The 25,995-nt window shown below is 34.8% G+C and overlaps 1 protein-coding gene across 2 annotated transcripts; it reads right to left on the bottom strand.

Moving 5' to 3' along the window:
* Positions 1-1,315: 1,315 nt before the first annotated feature.
* LOC128220313 (uncharacterized) lies at positions 1,316-24,452 on the bottom strand. Of its 2 annotated transcripts, XM_052928666.1 has the most exons (12): positions 24,317-24,452; positions 22,321-22,419; positions 20,924-20,977; positions 16,587-16,622; positions 16,347-16,385; positions 15,807-15,912; positions 14,913-14,954; positions 13,982-14,151; positions 6,757-6,910; positions 6,345-6,479; positions 2,348-2,551; positions 1,316-2,009 (listed from the first exon to the last, which is right to left on the bottom strand). In XM_052928666.1, exons 1-12 carry the CDS (start codon positions 24,347-24,349, stop codon positions 1,747-1,749), a joined length of 1,335 nt encoding a protein of 444 aa, XP_052784626.1. In that variant the 5' UTR covers positions 24,350-24,452; the 3' UTR covers positions 1,316-1,746. The 2 variants fall into 2 exon arrangements, with proteins under 2 accessions (XP_052784626.1, XP_052784627.1); XM_052928667.1 differs by lacking the exons at positions 20,924-20,977; positions 22,321-22,419; positions 24,317-24,452 and adding exons at positions 19,463-19,513; positions 19,763-19,838.
* Between the last annotated feature and the right edge of the window lie 1,543 nt (positions 24,453-25,995).

The raw sequence follows: 25,995 nt of genomic DNA, 5'->3' as shown, positions 1-25,995 counted from the left end.
ATATCATTATTATCAGCAAAATAATGTCGTATGTTTGCTAAAATACCCTGCCCTTAATTTACCTTAAACAAATAGTCAAAACACCATCAGCCAATATCGCATTTTATCCAATCAACTTAACACTAACAATAAATGTTTGAGATAAAAGCAGGGTTTCAGCAAATTAACTTAACACTAACAATTAATTTTCGAGATAAAAGCAGGGTTTCATCCAATCAACTTAACACTAACAATAAATTTTCGAGATAAAAGCAACGTTCATATGTCCTAGTATATATCTAGTTTTGTCAGTAAATGCTATGAAACTAGCTAATTGTATTACGAATTAATCAATTTCTTTTCCTATTCTTAGTTATTTATCGGTTACAGTTTGGGGCCACTCAAAATATTTTTTGGGCTCTTGCTATTGAACAGAAAATAAGTCACATCACGCGTGTCACACTTACAGCCTATCATCTCTTTCAATAGTTATGCGAAAAGCTACAGAAACAAGCTCAGTAGCAAAATGTTTAAACATAAACCCGGTTTAATGGCTCTAGGCAAACGCCAAAGACATTTAATCTGTTTTAAGAAGCAGAAAAAAATATCTTTATACTATTTTTTTTTTGTTTGTTAACAGTCTTTTCCTAATTTAGTTTAAGCGTATGTAGACTATTTGCGTTATATTTCGGCAGACAATACATGGAACATAATTGGAAAATGTCTAAAACAAACGCGATGATATTTGAGGATGCTTACACATGTAACTAAACTGTTATTATTAAAATTGACCGATTCTTCCTTTTCTTCTCTTCACTGTTTGATCTCATTTCGTATGAATTCCCCTCATAAAAACGTTTCAAGGGTGATGCTGGTTTTCCAGATTAATAGATTTCCTCTTTTAACTGAGTCAGGACATCGATAATTACGCTTTAAATTCCGCACATCAACTAATGCGCTTTAACGAGGAATGCATCCCAAATAAGAATGTTACTAGTCGTACAAGTTCCTCAATGATGTCAGTTATTTAACTCTTCGTCAAAAAAGAGCATAATAAACGTGGTGCATCTGGGAGTATACATCCAGTTAAGAAATAAATGAAATGAATGAAAGAATTGATTCTCTCCGCCAATCAAATCATGTTTTCAGACTTACTGATTAACAACAGTTCACATACGTTTGAACACTCGTAAACATTTCAATCAACCACCACTATTATTTTTTAAATAATGAGGATTGTTTACTATTTACAACTGCTATCTAGCAAATGTAACTTGAAACGAAAAAAAGCTGCTTTAAGACCTTAAAGTTTGACAGATATATTTAGGGTGACGAACACGGAAATTATGTTTAATGCTTAATAATCTATAAAGGCAATATATTGTTTCAATATAACTGCAACTACCATTCAATGAATACATGCGATAAACATTATTAGATGAACAAAGCCATGAATGTTGGATACCTGGCGTCCCCAAATTATGTAAGAATCATTTACAAGTGTTTTGTTTTGAGTAGAATTAATTAGTTATCAATTTCATAAAATAGTACAAACCCTTTTTTGGCCTCCGAACGACTGCTAAACATAAATTTATACTCAATTTCATTTCAATAAAGAAAAAAATAACAAATCACAATAATTGTATGTATACTGTTGTTTCAGTTGTCTTACAAAGAAGTAATTAGCATATAATTTCCTTAAAAATATGCTAAAATGAGGTCACCAGGTATAAAACAATTTTATGTCTATCGTTCAAGGAAACCAAACTATGTCAATGTACATCCAGTATTACCATCACGTTTTTTAAATTCACACAAAGCTTGAGGGCTTGACTTTAAGGTCACTAGTTCATTGTTTGTTCCACGACACAGCGTATACAACCCTGCCATACCACAATTTTCATCACAGTCCGTGCTATTATTTGAGCTGTATTTATAGGCCTTGCCTACACATCTCGTGAAGAAATCACATATACCCGTACAATTGTTGGGTACATCACAGCTGTCGCGAAATTTATCTTGACAAAGATCTACAACAGAGATTACAATAATAGGCCAGTGGCGACGTAAAATAAACGTTAGTCCACTATGGCAATAAAAACGTCATCTGGACGTTCAGCAATACTTTGCTTTACAATTTGATATTTTATAACATATTCAGTTAAATGAAAAAAAAATAGATCGATACATACACAAACAATTAATTAACAATGTGTCTGAATTCATCGGAAGACCAGCATTTTAAATGCTTATGTAAGTTCATCCTTATAATGTTGTTAACCTATTCACAAAGGCTAAATTTTCTTGCCACTCCCTACAACGAATTATTAGTATCTGCTTGTATTGAGTAAAACATTAAAAAACATACCTTCATCGCCTCTAAAGAAATCACAACAACGTTTGATCTCGAAACTCAGTTCCACTTTATATTCGTTCGGCTTAGCCTCGTCGTACGTCTGACACGTTAGTGAGCTGGTTGCCTTTTTAATCTGATCGACACCCACGATGTCTGAGCAAGTGATACTGTAGCCGCCTTGTCCACTATAGGAACTCGAGCATTTCATGGTTGAACCTAGTGTAAAATAGGAAAGAAAACGCCAAATTTGATTGAAATTTTATATGTGTTTGCTTGTTTCGTATGAGGTTTAACATTTTAGGTCGACTAATGCCACTCGCATATTGTTAAATTTAATTGTCCCTTACATAGGGATTAGCAAAGTGACAGGTTTTAATTGGCTGGGGTCTTAGAAAGCACTCGTTTTGCATAGATAGAGACCATTTATGACTTGGTTAACACTAATAAATTGAACCTGGACTGGAATACATTTTGGTTATTTGATACAAAAATGTTTACACACTAGGTTAGTCAGGCACTGGCAGGAGTTAAATAGTAATTGTTCCGGCTAATTGTGTTTTTTTTTTAAATATATACGTAGTGTTTTGTTTCTTGAATTGTGTGTTGTTGTTTCATGTTTCTGGTTTGTGATTGTTCGTGATTTGTTCAATGTTATTGGTGTTCTTGACTTCTTGACTTGTTTCCGTAGTTGTTCATATAAATATTAACATGAAACTCACACAAAATAAAAGTAATAATGTTTTGTCATTTTAGTAATTTTATGGCGTTTTAAATACAATTCAGTCACACTTAGTATACCCACCAGTTGCTACCTAAATATTGGTTATATTTGCATTTGGAAATTTAAATAAAAAATAATGACCTTTTGGGAATTGCTTAGTTGTGTTTGCCATTATTTAGTGCATTATAACACATTTATCATATAAATATTGAAGATGAATGGTTTTCAGTAAAAACGCTGTAAACATTTCAGTAAAGAGTAAATAAATTTAGAGATATAAAAAGGAATCAATCCATTAATATTTTGTATCAACAAAACAAGCAAAAACTAATAAACAAAACACGCGTTTTTTCTTAAATCGACCTTCGTATTGAGGAAGTCAGTAATGTGTCATAAAAGATCTTGTACACTTCGGTATATATATAAGCCGAAGGTTAATATAGAATGTATAATTAATTATTTTTCGAATACCTTGTCTTTAATTTCGATAAATACAATGTTCGCATTTATTAGGAATTGAAGCTTCAATTTATATTGTTTAAGCATTTAGATACTAAACAAGCTTTAAATTAAATACAAAATCATCTTTTAAGAATGTTGCTTGTTTAGTTATATTATATTACAATTAAATTCAGTAAAAAACAGAAGAAGGTGGTGGTAAGTTTGATGGCAGTTGTTCTTTTAATAAAATAGTTAATAAGTTTCGTCAATATATAAAGAACAGTGAAAGATAAATAACACAATTTTTTAACAATTTGTAACATATCTACCTCGAAATGACTTCTACGTCAGTTGGTTAGAAAACTTGACATATGTTAATAGCTTTATAAAAACCTGTAAGTCATTACATAGCTGTGCTAAATTGTTTATAAAATACAGTAAGAAAAAAGCGACCATCTTAGCAACTGTCTTGGTTATTATGATAACCTGCATGATGCAAACTGTTCACCCTCGCTTAAAACAAACTTTATATATCCCCTGACACAATTACACCAGGGAAAACACTGAACAAAATATGCAGACAACCATATACATATTAAAATAATTTTATTAAGTTATTGGCAATAATGTTGTGTTTTGATGACTGGAGATACAATATAATTATTGTTGTATCATTTGTAGAGTATTGCTTGTTGATAGCAAGTAAGTAAAGAACAGAAAACACACATATAGTATCTGACAAGAGTTGTCATAAGAGCACATTGCGCGCTTACTAACAACTTTCATGGACGAGTTTGATAAAAATCTTGTAAAAAATAACAACAAATATCAGATCTTTTTTATCCCATGCTAAAAACGGTGTTTTTATTACCAATTTAGTTCTTCTTTCTAAACCAAGTGTTTGACAGCCAAAGTTCTCAGTGTGGAATGTCAGCGATGCGCCATATAAATAGTAACAAATGAAAATGACAAAAATAGCTAGCAATTATCAGGTTTTAATTTTGATAAAGCGCTTAACAATCAACACAAATATAATAAATTGTAGTAAAATATTCAACAACATGAATAACGAACAATTTTAACGTCACACTTAGAGTACATGCAGGTACGCGGTTAAGGTGACTTACATCAGTCTGTCAAGTTTTACTGTGTGCATGGATTTAAAAGTTATTCGCTTGTCGCTTTCTACAATGATTTTGCAGCGTTTTTTCAATGAACATGGAGTTTCACAACATGCAGATGCTTACGGCGAAGCCTTTCTCTGCATTGCATGGATGTTAATGTTTAAAAGGTTCCACCAAGAAAGTTTCCAGAGAACATGATCTTCTAGCCGTCATGGGATGTGTAAGATAAAGCATGTGCTGTGGAATTCGTATTTGTGTTTTGGGTAACAGACAGCTGATTAAACTGACAAGCAAATGGCATTGATTGCATATTGCCTGTGCTTGTCAAGATGGAGATGTTCTCGTGTTGTTTGTCACTAATGTGGCTGTATTTGTTGACTGACTGGATGTTTCTGTCACTAGTGATCAGCATTATCTGGTTGGCGGATCATTGTTATCAGAAAGCTTTTGAACAAGATGCGTTTTGGAACTATAAATCGTTAGCAAATTGTCTCCCGGAAGTCCTACAGCTTCATTATTGAGGTATGTATTTGTTGGCGTTTGAACCATTTTGTTTACAGACAATGCGGAGGAATATCTGGGTTGTGTGTAATTAGTCTAACACTAAAATTGTCTGATAAGCTATGTTGTACATGTGTAAGATAAAATATTCGTAATGAGTATATTGCACGGAACACAAGGGTAAGGATGTTATAAATATACAATAGACAACGTTATATTAGTTTCAGTTTTAACTCTTTATATAACTGAAATGGGAGGTGAAATCACCTAACATGGAATCTATCACGACAGATATATAGGATCTGACACGAGTTGTCATTTAACACAAGATTTTATTAAACGAGTTCATGAAATTTGTTAGGAAGCGAGCCTCTGGCGAGCTTACTAACAACTTTCATGGACGAGTTTAATAAAATTCTTGAATTAAATGACAACGAGTGTCAGATCTTTTTTATCACATGCTTAAAACGGTGTTTTTATTACCAATTAAGTTCCACTTTCTGAACCGATTGTTTGACAGCCAAAGTACTCAGAGTAGAATGTCAACGATGCGCCATATAAATAGTTCCAAATTAAGATGACAAAAGTAACTAGCAGTTATCAAGTTTTAAAAGCTGATAAAGCGCTTAACAAGTCACAAATACAAAAGTGTGTAGTAAAATATCCAACAACATGAATAACGAACGATTTTAACCAAAAAAAACAATAAGTACACAATTTGATGACGTCACACTCAGAGTACATGCATTTACGCGGTTGATGTGACCTACATCGGTCTGTCAAGTTTTCTGTGTGCACGGATTTAATAGTTATTCGCTGTCGCTTTCAATGATGATTTTGCAGCGTTTTCTTGGTTTACATGGTGTTTCACAACATGCAGATGATAACGGCGAAGCCTTACTCTGTACTGCATGGATGTTGCTGTTGAAAAAGTTAATTTCCACCAGGAATGTTTCCAGAGAACATGATGTTCTAGCCGCCATGGGATGTGTAATGAGACGTCTGTGCTGTGGAATTCTTATTTGTGTTTTCGGTAACCGACAGCTGATTAATTGGCAAGCAAATGGCATTGATTGCATATTGCTTGTGTTGGTCAAGATGGAGATGTTTGAAATGTTCTTGTGTTTAGTGGCAATACACGTACGTCCTTTTAATTAAACCAAAACATGATTTAGTCACTAGGCCGCTAAAAGTTTACTAAATTATTAATCGTAAATCTTACCATCTACACGTTCCCCATTTGCCATGAATCTCATCTTGTAGAACTTGCAAACATCGACAACAGCACATGTAAGGTGAAAGGACGTCTCATTACCGGATATTATGGGGTTTACTTGAACGGTGTCCTGCCCTTTGTCTGTTGAATACATTCGTTTGTTTTATATTAAATACTTTTTCATGAGGGGTGTGAATATGAAAAATAACAATAACAAGAGTCGAAACAAGAGCAATACCTCACGAAATACATTTCTTTATCAACAGTAGGAGGAAAAAAACTGTTCTTGCTTAATAGCACAAAGTAAAATGTTTTTGATGAAATGATCAATTAATGTCAGTTAAAACAATTTAATCAATTGTTCTTTCAAAGGATAATGTGTACTTTATAATTACTGAATATCAAACTTTCATCTTACCGTTTACATATAGATAAAGTGATGCCGTGTAAAAGTTGTAGTAGTTGCGGTCAATGAAACTTATTTCAACTTCCCCCTGATTTGCGCAGCTTGCCCCATCGTCAATTTCACAGGTAACAATGTAACCTTTACCTTTTGAGCATAATAACATGCTCTGGAAATGAACCATGGATTACTTAAAACATTATTTGTTACGAAAACAGATCGATCTTTCGTTAAGAAAATATACAACTTGTATTTGTTCCAGCAAAGTAAATCGCAGAGGCGGTGTTGACGAAATTAAATGTGTTTTCTAAAAAGAGTACGATTTTATGCGTTCAAATATATGTGTAAGTTATTATTGTTTGTTTCATTGGTAAAGCATATTTTCATGTTTGTACGATATCATTTTTAGGGGAATACATACAAGCACAACAATGTGAAATACCAACCCACGGATAATTTATTCAAACATAAAATTACGAATAACCCAGCCTTGGAGAAACCATTTAAGCACATCAATGTGAGCTATCGATCCGTAAAAATACATTCATGCACAAAAGTGTAGAAAACCATTCAAATAAACTACATTCAAGCACAACACTGGGTTATTCAAATCCAAAGGGTCTATATAAAGCACAAAAGTGTGGTGTCCATACCAGCATGTTAGATGCCGATCTAAAAGAAGGCTACATTAAAGCCCAAAAGTATGAGATACCAATCCAATGAGACTACACCAAGCACAAAAGTGTGAGATACCAATCCAACGAGAAACCATCAAGAACAAAAGTGTGAGATACCAATCCAACAAGACTACAACAAGCACAACAGTGTGAGATACCAATCCAACGAGACTACATCAAGCACAACAGTGTGAGATACCAATCTAAAGAGACTACACAAGCACAATAGGATACCAATCCAACGAGAATTCACCAAGCGCAATAGTGTGAGATACCAATCCAACGAGACTACACCAAGCACAACAGTGTGAGATACCAATCCAACGAGACTACACCAAGCACAACAGTGTGAGATATCAATCCAAAGAGACTACATCAAGCACAACAGTGTGAGATACCAATCCAAAGAGACTACACCAAGCACAATATGATACCAATCCAACGAGACTACATCAAGCACAACAGTGTGAGATACCAATCCAAAGAGACTACACCAAGCACAATATGATACCAATCCAACGAGACTACACCAAGCGCAATAGTGTGAGAAACCAATCCAACGAGACTACACCAAGCACAACAGTGTGAGATACCAATCCAACGAGACTACACCAAGCACAACAGTGTGACATACCAATGCAACGAGACTACACCAAAAACAAAAGTGTGAGATACCAATCCAACGAGACTACAACAAGCACAACAGTGTGAGATACCAATCCAACGAGACTACACCAAGCACAACAGTGTGAGATACCAATGCAACGAGACTACACCAAGAACCAAGAACAATAGTGTGAGATACCAATCCAACGAGACTAACCAAGCACAATAGTGTGAGATATCAATCCAACGAGACTACACCAAGCACAATAGTGTGAGATACCAATCCAACGAGACTACACCAAGCACCAAGCACAATAGTGTGAGATACCAATCCAACGAGACTACACCAAGCACCAAGCACAATAGTGTGAGATACCAATCCAACGAGACTACACCAAACACAACAGTGTGAGATACCAATCCAACGAGACTACATCAAGCACAACAGTGTGAGATACCAATCCAACGAGACTACATCAAGCACAACAGTGTGAGATACCAAGCCAACGAGACTACACCAAGCACCAAGCACAACAGTGTGAGATACCAATCCAACGAGTTTACACCAAGCACAATAGTGTGAAATACTATTCCAAGGAAACTTCATTTAAGCACAACATAGTGAAATACAAATCCAAAGAGACAACATCAAGCACACACGTTTGAGAGGAGATTTATAGGAGATTACATTCAATAACAATAAGTGAGATACCAATCCAAAGAAACTGCATTGAAGCTAAACCGTTTGGAATATCCTTCAACAGAGAAAACAAGCACAACTTTATAAGGTATCAATACAAAGAGATAACATTCCAGCACAGCGATGTAAGATACCGCTTGGAGAATAAACACACGTACAAAAATATGATACAAATGATACGAATGCAAGCAGCCTACATTCAAGCAAAACGTTTTTAGGTACCATTGCAAGGAAGTCATATTTGATGTTAAATATCATGCCGAATTGACTACATACAATCACAATAGTGTGAGAAACATTGTTAGATGTAAATCAAAGAATATACACAAAGACACTACACACAAGCACAACAGTGTTTGATACCAATCAAAAGAGTCTCCACACAAGCAAAATAGTTTGATATACCAATCCAAATGGATTCCATTCACGTACATAGTGTGAGATACCAATACGTCAAGATTATTGTATTGAAGCACACCAGTTTGAGATACCAATCTAAGGAGACTGCATTTAAGCACAGCAGTATATGCTGCAAATCTACGAAGACTACCATGTAGCTCCACATTGTGGGAAACTGTTCAAAGGAATTCAATTGTAACGAAACATTGTGAGAAACCGATATAAGAAGACCCAATTGAATCACAACAGTGTAATATACCACTAAGCTCGAATATATCTCTGGAACCAAAAACGATAGGAGATTGGTTCTGGTATTAAAATTTAGGTCTTGCAATTCCCTACGTTGTCCCCCGTCGGTACATCTCTGACGTCATTGCGTAAACGTTTCCATTCGCCTACAAGGCTATATTATACATTCAAGCAGTATGAGATTCTAAATCAATGAGATTACTTTGAAACACAACAGTGTGAGCTTGTTCTCCAAGAAGTCTACATTCAAGCACAGCACTGTGAGATATTAATCGAAGGAGACTTCATTCCAGCGCAACAATACCGATCAAAGAAGACCACCTTCAAGCCCGAATGTGTGAGATACCATTCCAAGGAGATTACTACATTCAAGCACAACAGTATGCAATAAAAACACAAGGATAATATATTCAAACACAACGGTGAAGGAGACCTAGCCGAGGAGCTTGAATTCAAGCTCAAAAGACAGATATACTACATCATGACAATTAGGTTTAGAAAAAACAGAGCGGGATACAAATCCAAAGAGACTACATTCAACAAACCGTGAGAAATTAATATATTTAGCCTTAATTAAAGTACAGCCGTGTCAAATACCAATTCCAGAAGATTACATTGAAGCACAACAGTGTTAGGTTCCATTCCATAGAGAATACATTGAAGGACAGCAGTGTTAGATTCCATTCCATAGAGATTACATTGAAGCACAGCAGTGTTAGGTTCCATTCCATAGAGATTACATTGAAAAACAGCAGTGTTAGGTTCCATTCCATAGAGATTACATTCCATAGAGATTACATTAAAGCACAACAGTGTTAGGTTCCATTCCATAGAGGTAACATTTAAGCACAACAGTGTTAGGTTCCATTAAATAGAGATTACATTGAAGCACAGCAGTGTTAGGTTCCATTAAATAGAGATTACATTGAAGCAGTGTTAGGTTCCATTCCATAGAGATTACATTGAAGCACAGCAGTGTTAGATTCCATTCCATAGAGATTACATTGAAGCACAGCAGTGTTAGGTTCCATTCCATAGAGATTACATTGAAGCACAGCAATGTTAGGTTCCATTCCATAGAGATTACATTGAAGCACAGCAGTGTTAGGTTCCATTCCATAGAGATTACATTGAAGCACAGCAGTGTTAGGTTCCATTCCATAGAGATTACATTGAAATACAGCAGTGCAAGGTTCCATTCCATAGAAATAACATTGAAGCACAACAGTGCTAGGTTCCATTCCATAGAAATTACATTGAAATACAACAGTGCTAGGTTCCATTCCATAGAGATTACATTGAAAAACAGCAGTGTTAGGTTCCATTCCATAGAGATTACATTGAAACACAACTGTGTTAGGTTCCATTCCATAGAGATTACATTGAAGCATAGCAGTGTTAGGTTCCATTCCATAGAGATTACATTAAAGCACAACAGTGTTAGGTTCCATTCCATAGAGGTTACATTTAAGCACAACAGTGTTAGGTTCCATTCCATAGAGATTACATTGAAGCACAGCAGTGTTAGGTTCCATTAAATAGAGATTACATTGAAGCAGTGTTAGGTTCCATTCCATAGAGATTACATTGAAGCACAGTAGTGTTAGGTTCCATTCCATAGAGATTACATTGAAGCACAGCAGTGTTAGGTTCCATTCCATAGAGATTACATTGAAGCACAGCAATGTTAGGTTCCATTCCATAGAGATTACATTGAAGCACAGCAGTGTTAGGTTCCATTCCATAGAGATTACATTGAAGCACAACAGTGTTAGGTTCCATTCCATAGAGATTACATTGAAGCACAGCAGTGCTAGGTTCCATTCCAAAGAGATTATATTGAAGCGCAACAGTGTTAGGTTCCATTCCATAGAGATTACATTGAAGCACAACAGTGTTATGTTCCATTCCATATAGATTACATTGAAGCACAACAGTGCTAAGTTCCATTCCATAGAGATTACATTGAAGCACAGCAGTGCTAGGTTCCATTCCATAAAGATTACATTGAAGCACAGCAGTGCTAGGTTCCATTCCATAGAGATTGCATTGAAGCACAACAATGCTAGATTCCATTCCATAGAGATTACATTGGAGCACAGCAGTGCTAAGTTCCATTCCATAGAGATTACATTGAAGCACAGCAGTGTTAGGTTCTATTAGATTGAAATACAATAGTGTTAGGTTCCATTCCATAGAGATAACATTCAAGCACAACAGTGCTAGGTTCCATTCCATAGAGATTACATTGATGCACAGCAATGTTAGATTCCATTCCATAGAGATTACATTAAAGCACAACAGTGTTAGGTTCCATTCCACATAGATAACATTGAAGCACAACATTGTTAGGTTCCATTCCATAGAGATTACATTGATGCACAGCAATGTTAGGTTCCATTCCATAGAGATTACATTGAAGCACAACAGTGCTAGGTTCCATTCCATAGAGATTGCATTGAAGCACAACAATGCTAGGTTCCATTCCATAGAGATTACATTGAAGCACAGCAGTGTTAGGTTCCATTCCACATAGATTACATTGTAGCACAACAGTGTTAGGTTCCATTCCACATAGATTACATTGAAGCACAACAGTGTTAGGTTCCATTCCATAGAGATTACATTGATGCACAGCAATGTTAGGTTCCATTCCATAGAGATTACATTGAAGCACAACAGTGCTAGGTTCCATTCCATAGAGATTGCATTGATGCACAGCAATGTTAGGTTCCATTCCATAGAGATTACATTGAAGCACAGCAGTGTTAGGTTCCATTCCACATAGATTACATTGAAGCACAACAGTGTTAGGTTCCATTCCACATAGATTACATTGAAGCATAGCAGTGTTAGGTTCCATTCCACATAGATTACATTGAAGCACAGCAGTGTTAGGTTCCATTCCACATAGATTACATTGAAGCACAACAGTGTTAGGTTCCATTCCACATAGATTACATTGAAGCACAACAGTGTTAGGTTCCATTCCATAGAGATTACATTGAAGCACAGCAGTGTTAGGTTCCATTCCATAGAGATTACATTGAAGCACAGCAGTGTTAGGTTCCATTCCATAGAGATTACATTGGAGCACAGCAGTGCTAAGTTCCATTCCATAGAGATTACATTGAAGCACAGCAGTGTTAGGTTCTATTAGATTGAAATACAATAGTGTTAGGTTCCATTCCATAGAGATAACATTCAAGCACAACAGTGCTAGGTTCCATTCCATAGAGATTACATTGATGCACAGCAATGTTAGATTCCATTCCATAGAAACTACATTAAAGCACAACAGTGTTAGGTTCCATTCCACATAGATAACATTGAAGCACAACATTGTTAGGTTCCATTCCATAGAGATTACATTGATGCACAGCAATGTTAGGTTCCATTCCATAGAGATTATATTGAAGCACAACAGTGCTAGGTTCCATTCCATAGAGATTGCATTGAAGCACAACAATGCTAGGTTCCATTCCATAGAGATTACATTGAAGCACAGCAGTGTTAGGTTCCATTCCACATAGATTACATTGAAGCACAACAGTGTTAGGTTCCATTCCACATAGATTACATTGAAGCACAACAGTGTTAGGTTCCATTCCATAGAGATTACATTGATGCACAGCAATGTTAGGTTCCATTCCATAGAGATTACATTGAAGCACAACAGTGCTAGGTTCCATTCCATAGAGATTGCATTGATGCACAGCAATGTTAGGTTCCATTCCATAGAGATTACATTGAAGCACAGCAGTATTAGGTTCCATTCCACATAGATTACATTGAAGCACAACAGTGTTAGGTTCCATTCCACATAGATTACATTGAAGCATAGCAGTGTTAGGTTCCATTCCACATAGATTACATTGAAGCACAGCAGTGTTAGGTTCCATTCCACATAGATTACATTGAAGCACAACAGTGTTAGGTTCCATTCCACATAGATTACATTGAAGCACAACAGTGTTAGGTTCCATTCCATAGAGATTACATTGAAGCACAGCAGTGTTAGGTTCCATTCCATAGAGATTACATTGAAGCACAGCAGTGTTAGGTTCCATTCCATAGAGATTACATTGAAGCACAGCAGTGTTAGGTTCCATTCCATAGAGGTTACATTGAATCACAACAGTGTAAGATGAGATATGAATCCAAAATGACAACATATTAAGAAGAACAGTGTATACAAACTAGAGAAGACTACATCCAAGCTCAACTGCGTAGGTTACCACGCAAGGAGGCCACATTTGATCACACCAATTTGATTTGAGATCGAATGAAAGAACACTACACGGCAAATTATGTGATATACGACGCCAAGGAGAATACTTGCAAGCACACCCGTTTGAGATACACATTCAAGAAGCTATCTTGAAGAACAGAACTGCTAGATACCAATGATAGACTACATTCAAACCCATTGTTGTGAGATACCACTCGATGTAGTTTTCATTTTAGGCCAACTTTGTACGATACCACGCCAAGGAGATTGTATACAATTATAACAGTGTGTCATACTAATCAAAGAAGATTAAATTTAAGTTAATTATTGTAAGATATACCAATCCAATAAGATTACAATAAAACACAACAGTGTTACCTTTGCCTTATTGGCAACTGGCTGGTAGGTTGAATGCGTTTCTATTGTATCTCCTCCATTTCCGACACCCTTTAGCCTTTCCCAATTACTGATCATGTTGTTGTTTTGGGTAAAGTTGCATATGATCTTAATGCTTTGGCCAACAAAGACAGGCACATCGGGGCATTCAACTGTAAAGGATATGTATGGTAATAGTTTGTGAGGTTGAGCGTGGCGAAACTATTAGAGTACGAAAACAGACTGGAGTGAGTACTGCATATGAGCCGCATCGCGCGAGTGATTGCTTTCGGACATTTGTACTATAAATGCAATACTCATCAATGAGAATACCAAAACAAAATGATTTTTAAATGCATTTGTTTTCTTTATAAAAACTAATCTCCTCTCCGTTTATAAAATTTTATTGGAGTGTTATTATCTAAGTGATTAGTGAAAAAACTTTACTCCTGCACGCCTTCGGTCCCGACTAATTTCGATTTCATTTATATAGTCTGTAAAAAATACCTAACTGAATCATTAAACTGCTTCAGACTTCTCTTTATTAATGTTCGATAAGGATTCTGTGTTAGACTGAAAACTAAAGTAATCAGAATATTAAAACGACAGTTATGCTTGGCATTTCAATAGTGTACTTTTGTTATTACATTATGTGTGTGGCTTTAGATTTAGCATAGAAAAGGCGCAATGTAATGTCTTACCTGCAAGCACGTATCTTACGCAATTATAAAATGGCTTTCTGGGATGTTATTTTATTGAAATATACTTCTACAATAAAAGCTCATTTATGTCCAAAGGTCAAATCTATCGCGATGCGTTTCATACACTGTTTGGGATTGTTTTAACCCCTATAGAAGATACGAATTTATGTCTTATTAAAACAAATGCTTATTCGTTTGTTGAAAGTGTGTGAATATGGATAAAGTTTACAAACCGAAAGGATTTTGATCTTCAGGTAAAATGCCGCCCAACTTCTCTGAAAAGTACAACAATAATATTTTGCTAGCTTTAAATGCGACGAGATACAGTGTCATGTCTAAGAGTTATCTTTTTTTTGAAATAAAGGAATTGGTGGTCTATTTTTTCAGATATGAAGTAGTCACATACTGATACATTTACTTGAGCATATAACAAAAGCCGGTTAGGATGTGGAAAACGAGGGGGATTTAGTGTGTAATGCAACTCGAGCTTATCTGATTTCGCTGTAGAAAAGTTTTAACTGTACAGCTATACAGGGGAAGTATAATTCATCAAAATTCTCGAACTGTATTATCTCATCAATTTTTCTTTAAAATAGATACATGGGTCTCTACTATGTATATTTTTGAAGTTGTTTTCCAACCAATGTATAATTAAAAGACCTGTTTTTACTTGCATTACATACTGAACGCTCTAGTTACGTCGCTTGCATTTCGTACTGAACGCCCCTCATGTTTAAGTAGCTTCATTGGCTTACTGACTGCACGCCCAATTATATTAGAAGATTCCCTTGGCTTACATACTTAATGCTCCTAATATATTAGTAGCTTCATACTGCTTACTGACTGTACGTCCCAAGTATATTACAATATTCCCTTGGCTTACATACTTAACGCTCCTCATATATTAGTAGCTTCATTTTGCTTACTGACTGTACGTCCCAAGTATATTACATGAAGTAGCATAACCTGGCTTACACACTGAATGCCCCTAATCTATAAGAAACTTCGCTTGCATGTTGCATAACATACTGCATTGCCCGCGTATACTGACTCATACTTCTACACTTTGTTATCTCTTGACAACGTTACACGAATATCAACTTAAACACGACATATAAGGCAATTACCTGGAAGAGAATCCTGCTCTTTGAATACTACAACAACTGCTATAACACCGGTCAGCAATCCGCTTACCACGACCACAAACAATATATACTTCAACCACATACACCGCTGAAAAATACAGAATAATGTATCAAGTTTCATACAAGAGATAGATAAAATAGAGGTTTGTTTTGTGTGCGGGAGTTGTGGGGGGGGGGGGGGGAAGGGGTGTTTACGTTAATTTACTACGCACCGAAAACATCATACTTCGCCTTGATTTAAAAACAGTACATATTAGTTTTGTTTTCTATAAATAAATATATCAGTTTCAAATTATGATTAACAAATAAATGCAAACGGCTTTAATATTCTGTACAGGTTTTGAACTTCAGCAAAGTTATGCAACTTTTACTGCTGCTGTTGCTGCTTTTTCTGCTGCTGGTTTATAGCTACCAACACCACACGTGTAAGATATTACTGCTTTTTTAAGAATGTGTAAGAATAATATGGGAATTTGCATTTGAAACAACCAAAAGTTCATTTTGGGAATAATTTGTACATACCATTTTTTCCTTCTCTTTCATGGATGGTTCATCTTGGACCTGAATTTTAAACATATTGGCACTTACTTATTATGCAGTATCAAAAAGTGATGTTAACTTATTTATTTAATGATAAATCTGTGAAATTTAAATAAAATGTTTAAATATGAACATCATTTTAACAGATCCAGTAGCTTAGATTTTGAACATACAATATTGGACTGAATATGTGTTATTCTCGATGAGGATCTGAATACATACTTTTGAATCAGGAATTTGTTCATCTCCATCCGGATTCTGAAAAATGTAACAATTTATTTTCGTTAAAATGTAATAAAGTTGATACAACTGGCAATTATCATTTAAGCGGACCCGTTTCCACGTGAGTGAGAAAACACAAAGGTTATAAGGTATTTTGGGATTAACGTTTTAGTTAAAACCTCAAACTGATTTATTGAATGAGATATTGTCAATATTTGTTGTTTTTTTATTAATTTATGTCAGGAGCATGTCTTTTACTTTAAACTTAATATGCAAATAGATCTCAATCAGGAAAAGTGCAGTGCATAAATCAATTACTCTGAGTGCCGTATTGTTCACGTGTGAGTAATTGCCCTTTGTTGATTTTCTTACTCATTTTTTGTCCGGAGCATTTGAGGTGTTGACTTCAAGCGTCATACACAGATAACTCATTGAGGAGATGTATAGTGCACGTTAATCGTAAGTCTGAGTGCAGCTTTATTGAATAAATGCCCTTTGTAAATTTACTTACTTGTATTTTTGTCATGAGCTTACGTTAAAAGTTCTTTGAATCCCATGCATGAAACTACATACACATATACAGATAGATCTCTTTAGGAGGAGTATTGTTTTAGTTGTTATATTTTCATACTTTATTTTTGACCAGAGCATAACTCACTTTAAACTGTACATACAAAAATATCTCACTGAGGCAAGTGCAGTACAAAAGAACCATAACACTAGGTGTAGTATTTCTTATGTCATTTTCCACTGTTTAATTGTAATCCTTTGACGTCAGGCGAAGTTGATTTTGTTCTTCAGTTGGCGAGGGATTTGACAGTTTGTGACTGCTCTTGGTATACTATTTTATTTAATTCAAACGTTATATATTTTACAACGATACCGAAGAAAGTTATTGTAACTTATTATTTAGTCACTCTCGTTGGCACGACGTTGCGCGAGAGTGTGGTCTTATACTGTGGGGGGAACCGGAGTACCCCGAGAAAACCCACTTGTCCGGCTTTGTGACTAATAATCAAACCCACTATTTTATTTACTACACTTAATAAAATGTTTTGAGATAAAATACTAACTGTTCAATTGAACCATTATTTTGTCAGCTGAATTAAACATTTCATGCCTGAATTCACATATGATTTAGTCCTTATCTTTATCAATAGTAGGACTATTAACTTAATTGAAGCTTTCTCATCGACAAAGGGCATTAAAGGAGCATACTTCACTCCTAGTGATACTTATTATAAAAAGGGGGTATTAATTACATGTAGTGATAGCTCTTGTTAAAGTGACACTCTAATTCAAAATCAATACATATATAACAAACATAAATTTTGAGTGTTAAACCTTTAACTACTTACTGAATAATGCATTCATGGAAAATATTAATTACTGATAGCAAGATTGTAACCGTGTATTTAATAACTGAAAACTAAAAAATATTAAATGACTGGTGAGTTCTAAAAGATTTACTATGATCTACTATCGACTCAAAAGGTAGAAATACCGTGTTTTTGCACCTTTCTTTCAAATGTTATTCGGTATCCTTCATAAGAACCATTGTTTTGACATTATTCATCCTTTTTGGTATATTTAAACAATTGTATTAATTGTAGTAAATCTAATTTGGGAGTAAGTGTGCATCTTTAAAACTGGGTTGTTTTGCTTCCTTGCTTGTTCTTATAGCCTGAATTGATTTAGATTAAAGTAGATTTATATATTTAACTCTTTACTGAAGACAGATATGGCTATATTAGCCGATATGAAACCCTGTCGACTCCGGTTCTGGTGAGTATTCAGCACCAGTGTGTGTATACCACGTGATAAATTGTGTCATAAATACTACGTCGGAAGGCAATATTTTGATTTGAAAAGACTTTAAACAAAGATAACTTCACTATTTCTTCACCATTTTAAATGAAACATAGCGTAGTCTATGCCGCTTGCGGAGCCCTGTCTTCGTTTTTTTACCAAAGTTTGATTGAGAGTTTAGTTTCTTAAAACACTTCGACAAACCTTTTCACAATACGGCCGTCTGACGGAGCACTGTCAACACATTATTTTGGAAACAGGTTTGTCGAAGTGTTTGATGAAACTAATGACCTTATCAAATTTCGGTAAAAAAAAATAAATGCGGTGCTCTTTAAGCGGCATAGACTGCCCTTTGTTTCATTTAAAATGGTGTTGTAAGAGAAAAGTTATCTTTGATTTAAGTCTTTATTTTTAGCAAAATGTCTTCCAACGTAGCATATATGACGTACTTTTATCACTTGGTATACACACACTGAGTACTGTTGTCCTTTTTGAAAGACCGAGGGAACATGCTGTTTGTTTGTTTGAGTATATCATGGTCTGCCCGCTCCCATTGGCTGCATATAGGCTTGACCCCGCCGTGACGCCATCAAGACTTAAATTGTGTTTAAATGCCATAAGCGACATGAGACAGAAGTGACAGGAATTCGCAGTCAAATCCAGACATTGGAAGTCTTGAAGAAACAGAGTGAGATTTAAGAAACACGGGTGCGATAACCTAGCTCTTTGCGAAGAGAACTCTTGGTTCTTTAACGTGCTTGGTGTAAAGCACCGATACACGGGATACAACTTTCCTTGGTTGAACCAGTACTGAGTACACCACTTTTTCAAGCACGACCCTTTAAATGCCAAGCGCCAGGCAAGGGAGCTACTTGTACCGTCTTTCAGTATGACGCGGCCAGGGATCGAACCCACGACCTCCCGCTCCGTAGGCGGATGCATTAACCACTAGGCCACGGAGACGGAACATGCCAATCACAGGTATAAAGCCTAAGACCGCTTCTCTTAGAAACTGGCTACTCCTAAATTATAAGTACTAGTATATAAGTCACGGTAAATGATCATACCCTGATCGCTTCCAATCTGAATTCACCTCTCTGTGTTTTGCCTAGGTTTTCCTGATATTGAAATAAACAAAAGTATGAAAATTATAAATGCAAAATTTGACATCATAACGAACGAGTTACTTTTCAGCTGAATAGATGGCAGTTATAAATAGAGTTTAATTATATAACATAATACTTTCATAATGATAATGTAATCTTAATCCGCACACATACAATATAAATTCATTTTAATAATTAATAATTCAAATCAAATTGATTAACATTATATATCAAAGGTAACAAATACAATTATTAACTTACATGGTAAGAAGCCATTTTGAATAACTATAGTCCTTCAACAAGGAAGTTTCACCCTAAGTATATCTGGTTTGAATGCAATATTAAGTCAACCGTCAAGAGTTTAACCATGTTTGGAGTCACACATTGTTTGACATTCTATACGAGATAGGATCGGGTGTCATTTTTAAAGCTAGATTCAACACAATTATAGTTACATTGGAGGTGTTTATGCGTTTAAAGTTGAAGACCAACTTGTAACAAATAATCGGTGTATATTTGGTGTTTATTTTCTGTTTAGCTTAACGATGCACGCTTACTGCCAAATAAGATGAACCACAATTAATACAATTGTTTAAATATACCAAAAAAGGATACATAAATGCCAAATACAATGGTTCTTATGAAGGGTACCGAGTTTAATTTTGAAAGAAAGGTGCAGAAAACTTGGTATTTCTACTTATAAGATGATAGTAAAACACAGTAAATCTTTTAGAACTCACCATTCATTTAATATGTTTGCGTGTTCAGCTTTTAAATACACGGTTACAATATTGCTATCAGTAATTAATATTTTCCATAAATGCATTATTTAGTAAGTCGTTAAAGGTTTATCATTCAAAATTTATGTTCGTTAAACATGTGTATGTATTGATTTTGAATAAGAGTGTCACTTTAAACAATAAACTCCGAGGTACGGGTATGATTGTTTTTTCATCACTTAAACTACATGGTTAAACATGACGTAAAACATCACTTTATTGTTTGAAAAAGAGTAACACACTGTCTGATTTTGAAACTAATTACAGGCAGAATCGAACCATGATTATGCACTACCAGATCCGAGGGGGGCTGGGGTCGGTGGGGGGATAACTTCAACCCCCTAAAATTGTTGAAATGAGCTTTTTATGTCATAATGGTAGAACAAAAAAGCATACCTTAAACTCAAAACACCATATTAGATTACCCTTGGCCAAATATAACTTGGAAACGCCTTACCACGCATGGGACTTATTTGACCTTAGTTCTGACCTTAAGGTCATTCACTGAAGTTTTTATGACTTTCACTCTTAGATTGAATCGTTATATTTCTAAACGGCAATATTCGTGTGTACAAATTACGCTTACTACTTACACAAAGAATAACGAAAAGCAAAAACATCAACTGACATTGACTGAACATACCGTTCTGGGGGGTTCCCAAAATTCTTTAGGACTGGTTTCGTCAGAACTGAAGCCCTGAAATATTCACAAAACTATAAATCAAGAACTGATAGCTTAAACGTCCTAATAGACATGCCATAAAGAATCACTAAGAACACTGTCGCTTTAATCAATTGACATGGTATAGTGATATCATCGATGATAAACTAAGAAATCATGAAAACATGCATGATCTGTTCTGTTCTATTCTGCTTCAAACAATCATAATTATAAGGAAAATAACTCTGCCACCACTCATTACTGTGCTTGATTAAATTTTGACGCTTACTTTCATTGTTAAAGATGCACTCTTACTCCCAAATAAGATTTACCACATTTAACACTATTGTTTTAATATTCCAAAAAAGGATGAAAACATGTCGAAAACAATGGTTCTTTTGAAGGATACCAAGTTTAACTTGAAAGAAATGTGTATAAAAAACAGTATTTCTACCTTATGAGTAGACCACAGTAAATATTTTAGCATTCACCAATCATGGAATATTTTTGCGTTTTCAGCTTTTAAATGCCCAGTTGCAATCGTGTTATCGGAAATTAATATTTTCCATAAATGCATTATTTTGTAGTTTAAAGGTTTATATTCACTCAAAATGAATGTTTGTTATACATGTGTATGTTTTGATTTTTGTCACTTTAAAATTAATGTCGATGCAAGCGGTCGTCTCAGTTTTTACTAGTCCGCCGAGTGTTTTTAATGTTGAATTTAATTTCGATTGCCTTTAGATGATTTTATTTGAAGCTGCATTTATACTTTTATATAGTATCTACATGTGAAGTGATGCTAGGACTGCGTAAAATGTTTATGTAAAAGAATTGTGCAGCCAATATGTCGACCAAATCAAACATGTTCTTGAATGCATGATTGAATCTATGTGTTTGTACTAGCGTGTGTTACATCATACGACCGGAAGTCCATGCTTATATCCGGATATGCTGCAAATTATTGATGAAAGGGTTCAGTTTAAAAATCGCACAGAAAATATGGCAACAACATAATCCACAAAAACTGAAATAAAACAGGGGAAACATTGCCATGAAGCAAAACCTACGGTATTGGAAACTCTGAATTGATTTGTTGAATTTAATATTTTAAACATGAATCAATTCATTAATAAAATGTTGTTTTTATATGTTAACAGATAATTCAGTCGTGTAATTTGTATTGTGAAAGTGACAACAATGGTCGCGACTAAATACATATGATAGTTTCCGTTCTGAAATACAGATGTATAAAATCACGGATGCAGACCAAAATATGGAATACGTCGTTATTAAGTTGAAAAAATGGCTTACACGAGTCATAAATCAATTTTAGGCAAGACAACAGACAAATACACCATACAACAAACATTTCTTACATAAGGTCGAGCTTTAGCTGTTAGAGTAGCAACGTGAGGCTCTGTATCTTCGGAAAAACGACGAAACTGGTCTCGCTGCGTGATCCCAATGTTGGAAAACTGAAATTACAACACCCAATAAGGAAAGATCGCCTTCTGATGATAAATGTTTGTTGAGTACCCGCGAACAGGTTAAACCTACGCACTTAGGTAGCGGTGAGCGCAGTAAACTTTTGCTTCCACTGACCATTTCATGGTGTTAACACGAATATTATTTGATCACGAAATTTTAATCTTTGTTGTATTGAAATTGTATGTTCCTTGCTTAACTCTTAGAAAATTTGATCACTTGTGCATTCAAATAAGGTGTGTGCGTGTGCATGTGCGTGCGAGCTTGCGTGAGTGTGTGCGTGCGTGCGTGCGTGCGTGTGTGTGTGTGTGTTAGCGCATACGTGTGTGTGCGTTTGTTTGTGCATGTGCGTGCGTGCGTGTGCCTGCGTGCGTGTGTCTGCGTGTGTGTGTGTGTGTGTGTGTGCGTGCGTGCGTGCGTTCGTACGTGCGTGTATGCGTGTGTTTGTCATATATCAAGTTCCGCATCAAAGGCCAGTACTTATCACCAACAATTGTTAACTGGTTTAAATAACTTAAACGACCCATTCTTTCATAATAAGTGTCATTTTTATGACGCACTTTTTTGATTCTATGACATCATTTGAACATCTTGCAATGATACCTTTTATGACGTAACGTCAGCAGATACGGCCGTATAAATATAAACCATATACATAAAGGTACAAAACGGTGTTACGATTTCTTATGGTATACATTGCCTCCAATCTCCAGTCCAAAATACAAACAACAAACTATTGTAAATATGATGTATAATGAAAATTATGCTTATTAATTTATATATCGATTCGAGTCTTCGTAAATGCCTTAAATCTATACGCTTTGAAAAGACAAAATATATATTGGTATTATAATCTGACATCATTTTATAAAGAACCGAAGAAACATGATAGTATCTGCACATAATTTGTTAATAGGTACTCAACTAGCATGTAAGATAATATCATGTTATACGTAGAACCAAAGAAAATGTCATTTGTGAAATTGTTTTCCATGGGCTGTTTCAATTTTAAATATCTATATACGTCACAAACGGCAATTCATTGATTGTTTTTATTTTCTCAACTTCGTAGTTCAATTTACCAAAAAAATATAGCAAAAAATAAATCACGGCACTAAGATGATATCAATTTACGACTGAAAACGACAAGATAAGCTACTAGCCTTTTAACATGCATTAAAAGGCTACTTATTGGCAGAATAATTTTATCACATGAACAAAAAATCTTGACACTTTATTTAATTCACATTATAATAAATAGCTAATTGTTTACATGAATTGTGTTAATGTACGTATATGACATTCATGCAACAACTTGTAATGGATACTACCAAATATGTAAATGTTGAATATATATTGATTGAATGTGGTTTTACTGAATATATCTACATTATTTACAGAATGAAATTATTGTAATTTATAATCATCATATTAAACTGAGTTGTGTTTGTCGAAGAAATGTATGATAGTGATAGTGTGATTGTATGTTTTGTATGTTGCTTAATATGTAACTTAGTACATGTGTTTTTGTAATACTTTTTGTGTGAAGGCCATGCTGGAATAGGTAGTATGTCTGTAATGATTGTACACTTAGTATGTAACCTTCGTTAAATAAAGTTCTTATTATTATTATTACTTCAATCTTTATTCAGCTTTGATTTACCAAGATTTTAATATGGAAAGACTGGCCTGTGAATTTAAAACGGCTATATCTGAATTTATATTAGGCGATCTAGACGTGATCTGTTAAGTTAAAATATTACGACTGAATGGTTGCACTCGAGTGTAGAGCTATTTGAAAATGATACTATTGAACTGACATTGAACATATCCTGTCCACTAACCAAAGCTTAAAACCTTTTTAAGTATATTTAAAGATATACTTACATTTGTTGACATTATTTCCCTTGATTTAAACATATGATCTAAACTTTTTTATAAACAAACTTTTATTAATCAATCAGCGTGTTGTAACGATCGATTGCTAAACTTAATTTTAAAGGCACTTGTTCGCACAATTTTAACCTGATAGTTTTGGCAACGGAACAATATAATGTCAGAACCCAATAAATGTGCATTATATAAAGTGACACTCTTAATTAAAATCAATACATACGCATAAATAACAATTATCAAATTTGACTGATAAACCTTTAACTGCTTACTAAATAATGCATTTATGGAAACTATTTATTACTGAGCGTGTAGCCGTGTATTTAATAACTGAAAACTAAAAAATATTAAATGACTGGTGAGTTCTAAAAGATTTACTATGATCTAATATCGGCTCAAAAGGTAGAAATGCATAAAGCGCAATTTTTTTAAATAATTAGTGATTGCTAAAATACTTTCTTTAGTCTACTACAGTCTCATAAGGTAGAAATACTGTCTTATTCCGGAGTAATAGTGCATCTTTAAACGCCGAGTAATTTATTGTAACTTTTGGAGAGACCTTTCCCATTATATACAAAGTGAGAAATGTTTGCTTTAAAACATATTATTGATGTGATCATAAGAAGGGAACTACCTTTAATAAATCGATCTTACATTGGAGCTTTACAAAATTTCTGTCATTTAAAGTGTATTTTGTACATATTGTACACACGTGTAAGCTGATACTATTTAAGAGTTGATTCAAACATTGTCATTGTTTTGCAAAATAAAACTGCAACCCTATAATGTCCAATGGCGTTCTTTTTATTTAACTTATAAATACATTATTGAAAACTGAGCACACGGAAGCTAGAAACGCGTTCAATTCGAGTGAATTTGTATCAGATTCGAATTATTGGAGTGAAAGCAAAATCTGCAAATACACAAGAGTAGAATCTGAACAAAAACGCATTAATAATCACAAACAGTGGTCAAATGGTTTAAATAACGTAGAATACAACCTACTTTTAAGCCAATGAGATGGCCGATATGCAAACATTAAGTACTAGACTTAATCATTAAGAATTTCAACGTTCGCGCATGTATTAAGATCCGCCTACTGCCAATCATCCGTAACACACTCCCTACATCAAATTTTGCGTGGACAATGTATCAGCCGATGAGGTTGTATACTAAGTCAATTAGATGACCTGAAGTGAATTCTTAATGATTAAGAAGGACTCGTTCACTTCGCTCACTCCGCCCATTCATAATTATTAAGAATTCACTTCGCCTCGGACAAAAATGGTGGTCGTCCTAGCGAAACGGTTTCTTACGTCTGTAAGAGGACACTTTTGAAGAAAAACTCGTACTGTATCTATTACCTGCCATGCATTTGCCGGTCTGATAGGAAGAATTCGATTACGTAATACAAACACTTGTATAATTGTGTCGTCAGTGCTCCCCCAATCGGTGGATGATGCTAGGTCTAAAACTACTAACTATGGCCTATTCTTACTAAATGTTTAAGGTATTTATTTGTCAGGTATTATAGACCATTGGGTTACTGAGGGGATATGATTCTTACATGCCCGGCTAGATTGAGGACTTCATTTAAGAACTGAGGGAAATTTTCTACTTCGAGACATTTATATAGTACTTGTGAATGTTTTCTTTGGTAATATAATATCGTT

Source organism: Mya arenaria, chromosome 15 (assembly GCF_026914265.1).
Source record: "Mya arenaria isolate MELC-2E11 chromosome 15, ASM2691426v1".
Lineage (NCBI taxonomy): Eukaryota > Metazoa > Mollusca > Bivalvia > Myida > Myidae > Mya > Mya arenaria.
The sequence above is the reverse complement of the archived record's forward strand: the minus strand, read 5'-3'. Positions and strand labels throughout refer to the sequence as shown.

What these genes read in the sequence shown, in the direction of transcription:
- LOC128220313 (XM_052928666.1), bottom strand. Translation starts at nt 24,349, where the DNA reads ATGTTTAAATCAAGGGAAATAATGTCAACAAAT. An exon ending in AGAGCAGGATTCTCTTCCAG is followed by an intron (nt 14,955 to 15,806) that starts GTAATTGCCTTA and finishes TGTACTTTTCAG; the next exon opens with AGAAGTTGGGCGGCATTTTA. An exon ending in TGAAGATCAAAATCCTTTCG is followed by an intron (nt 14,152 to 14,912) that starts GTTTGTAAACTT and finishes TATCCTTTACAG; the next exon opens with TTGAATGCCCCGATGTGCCT.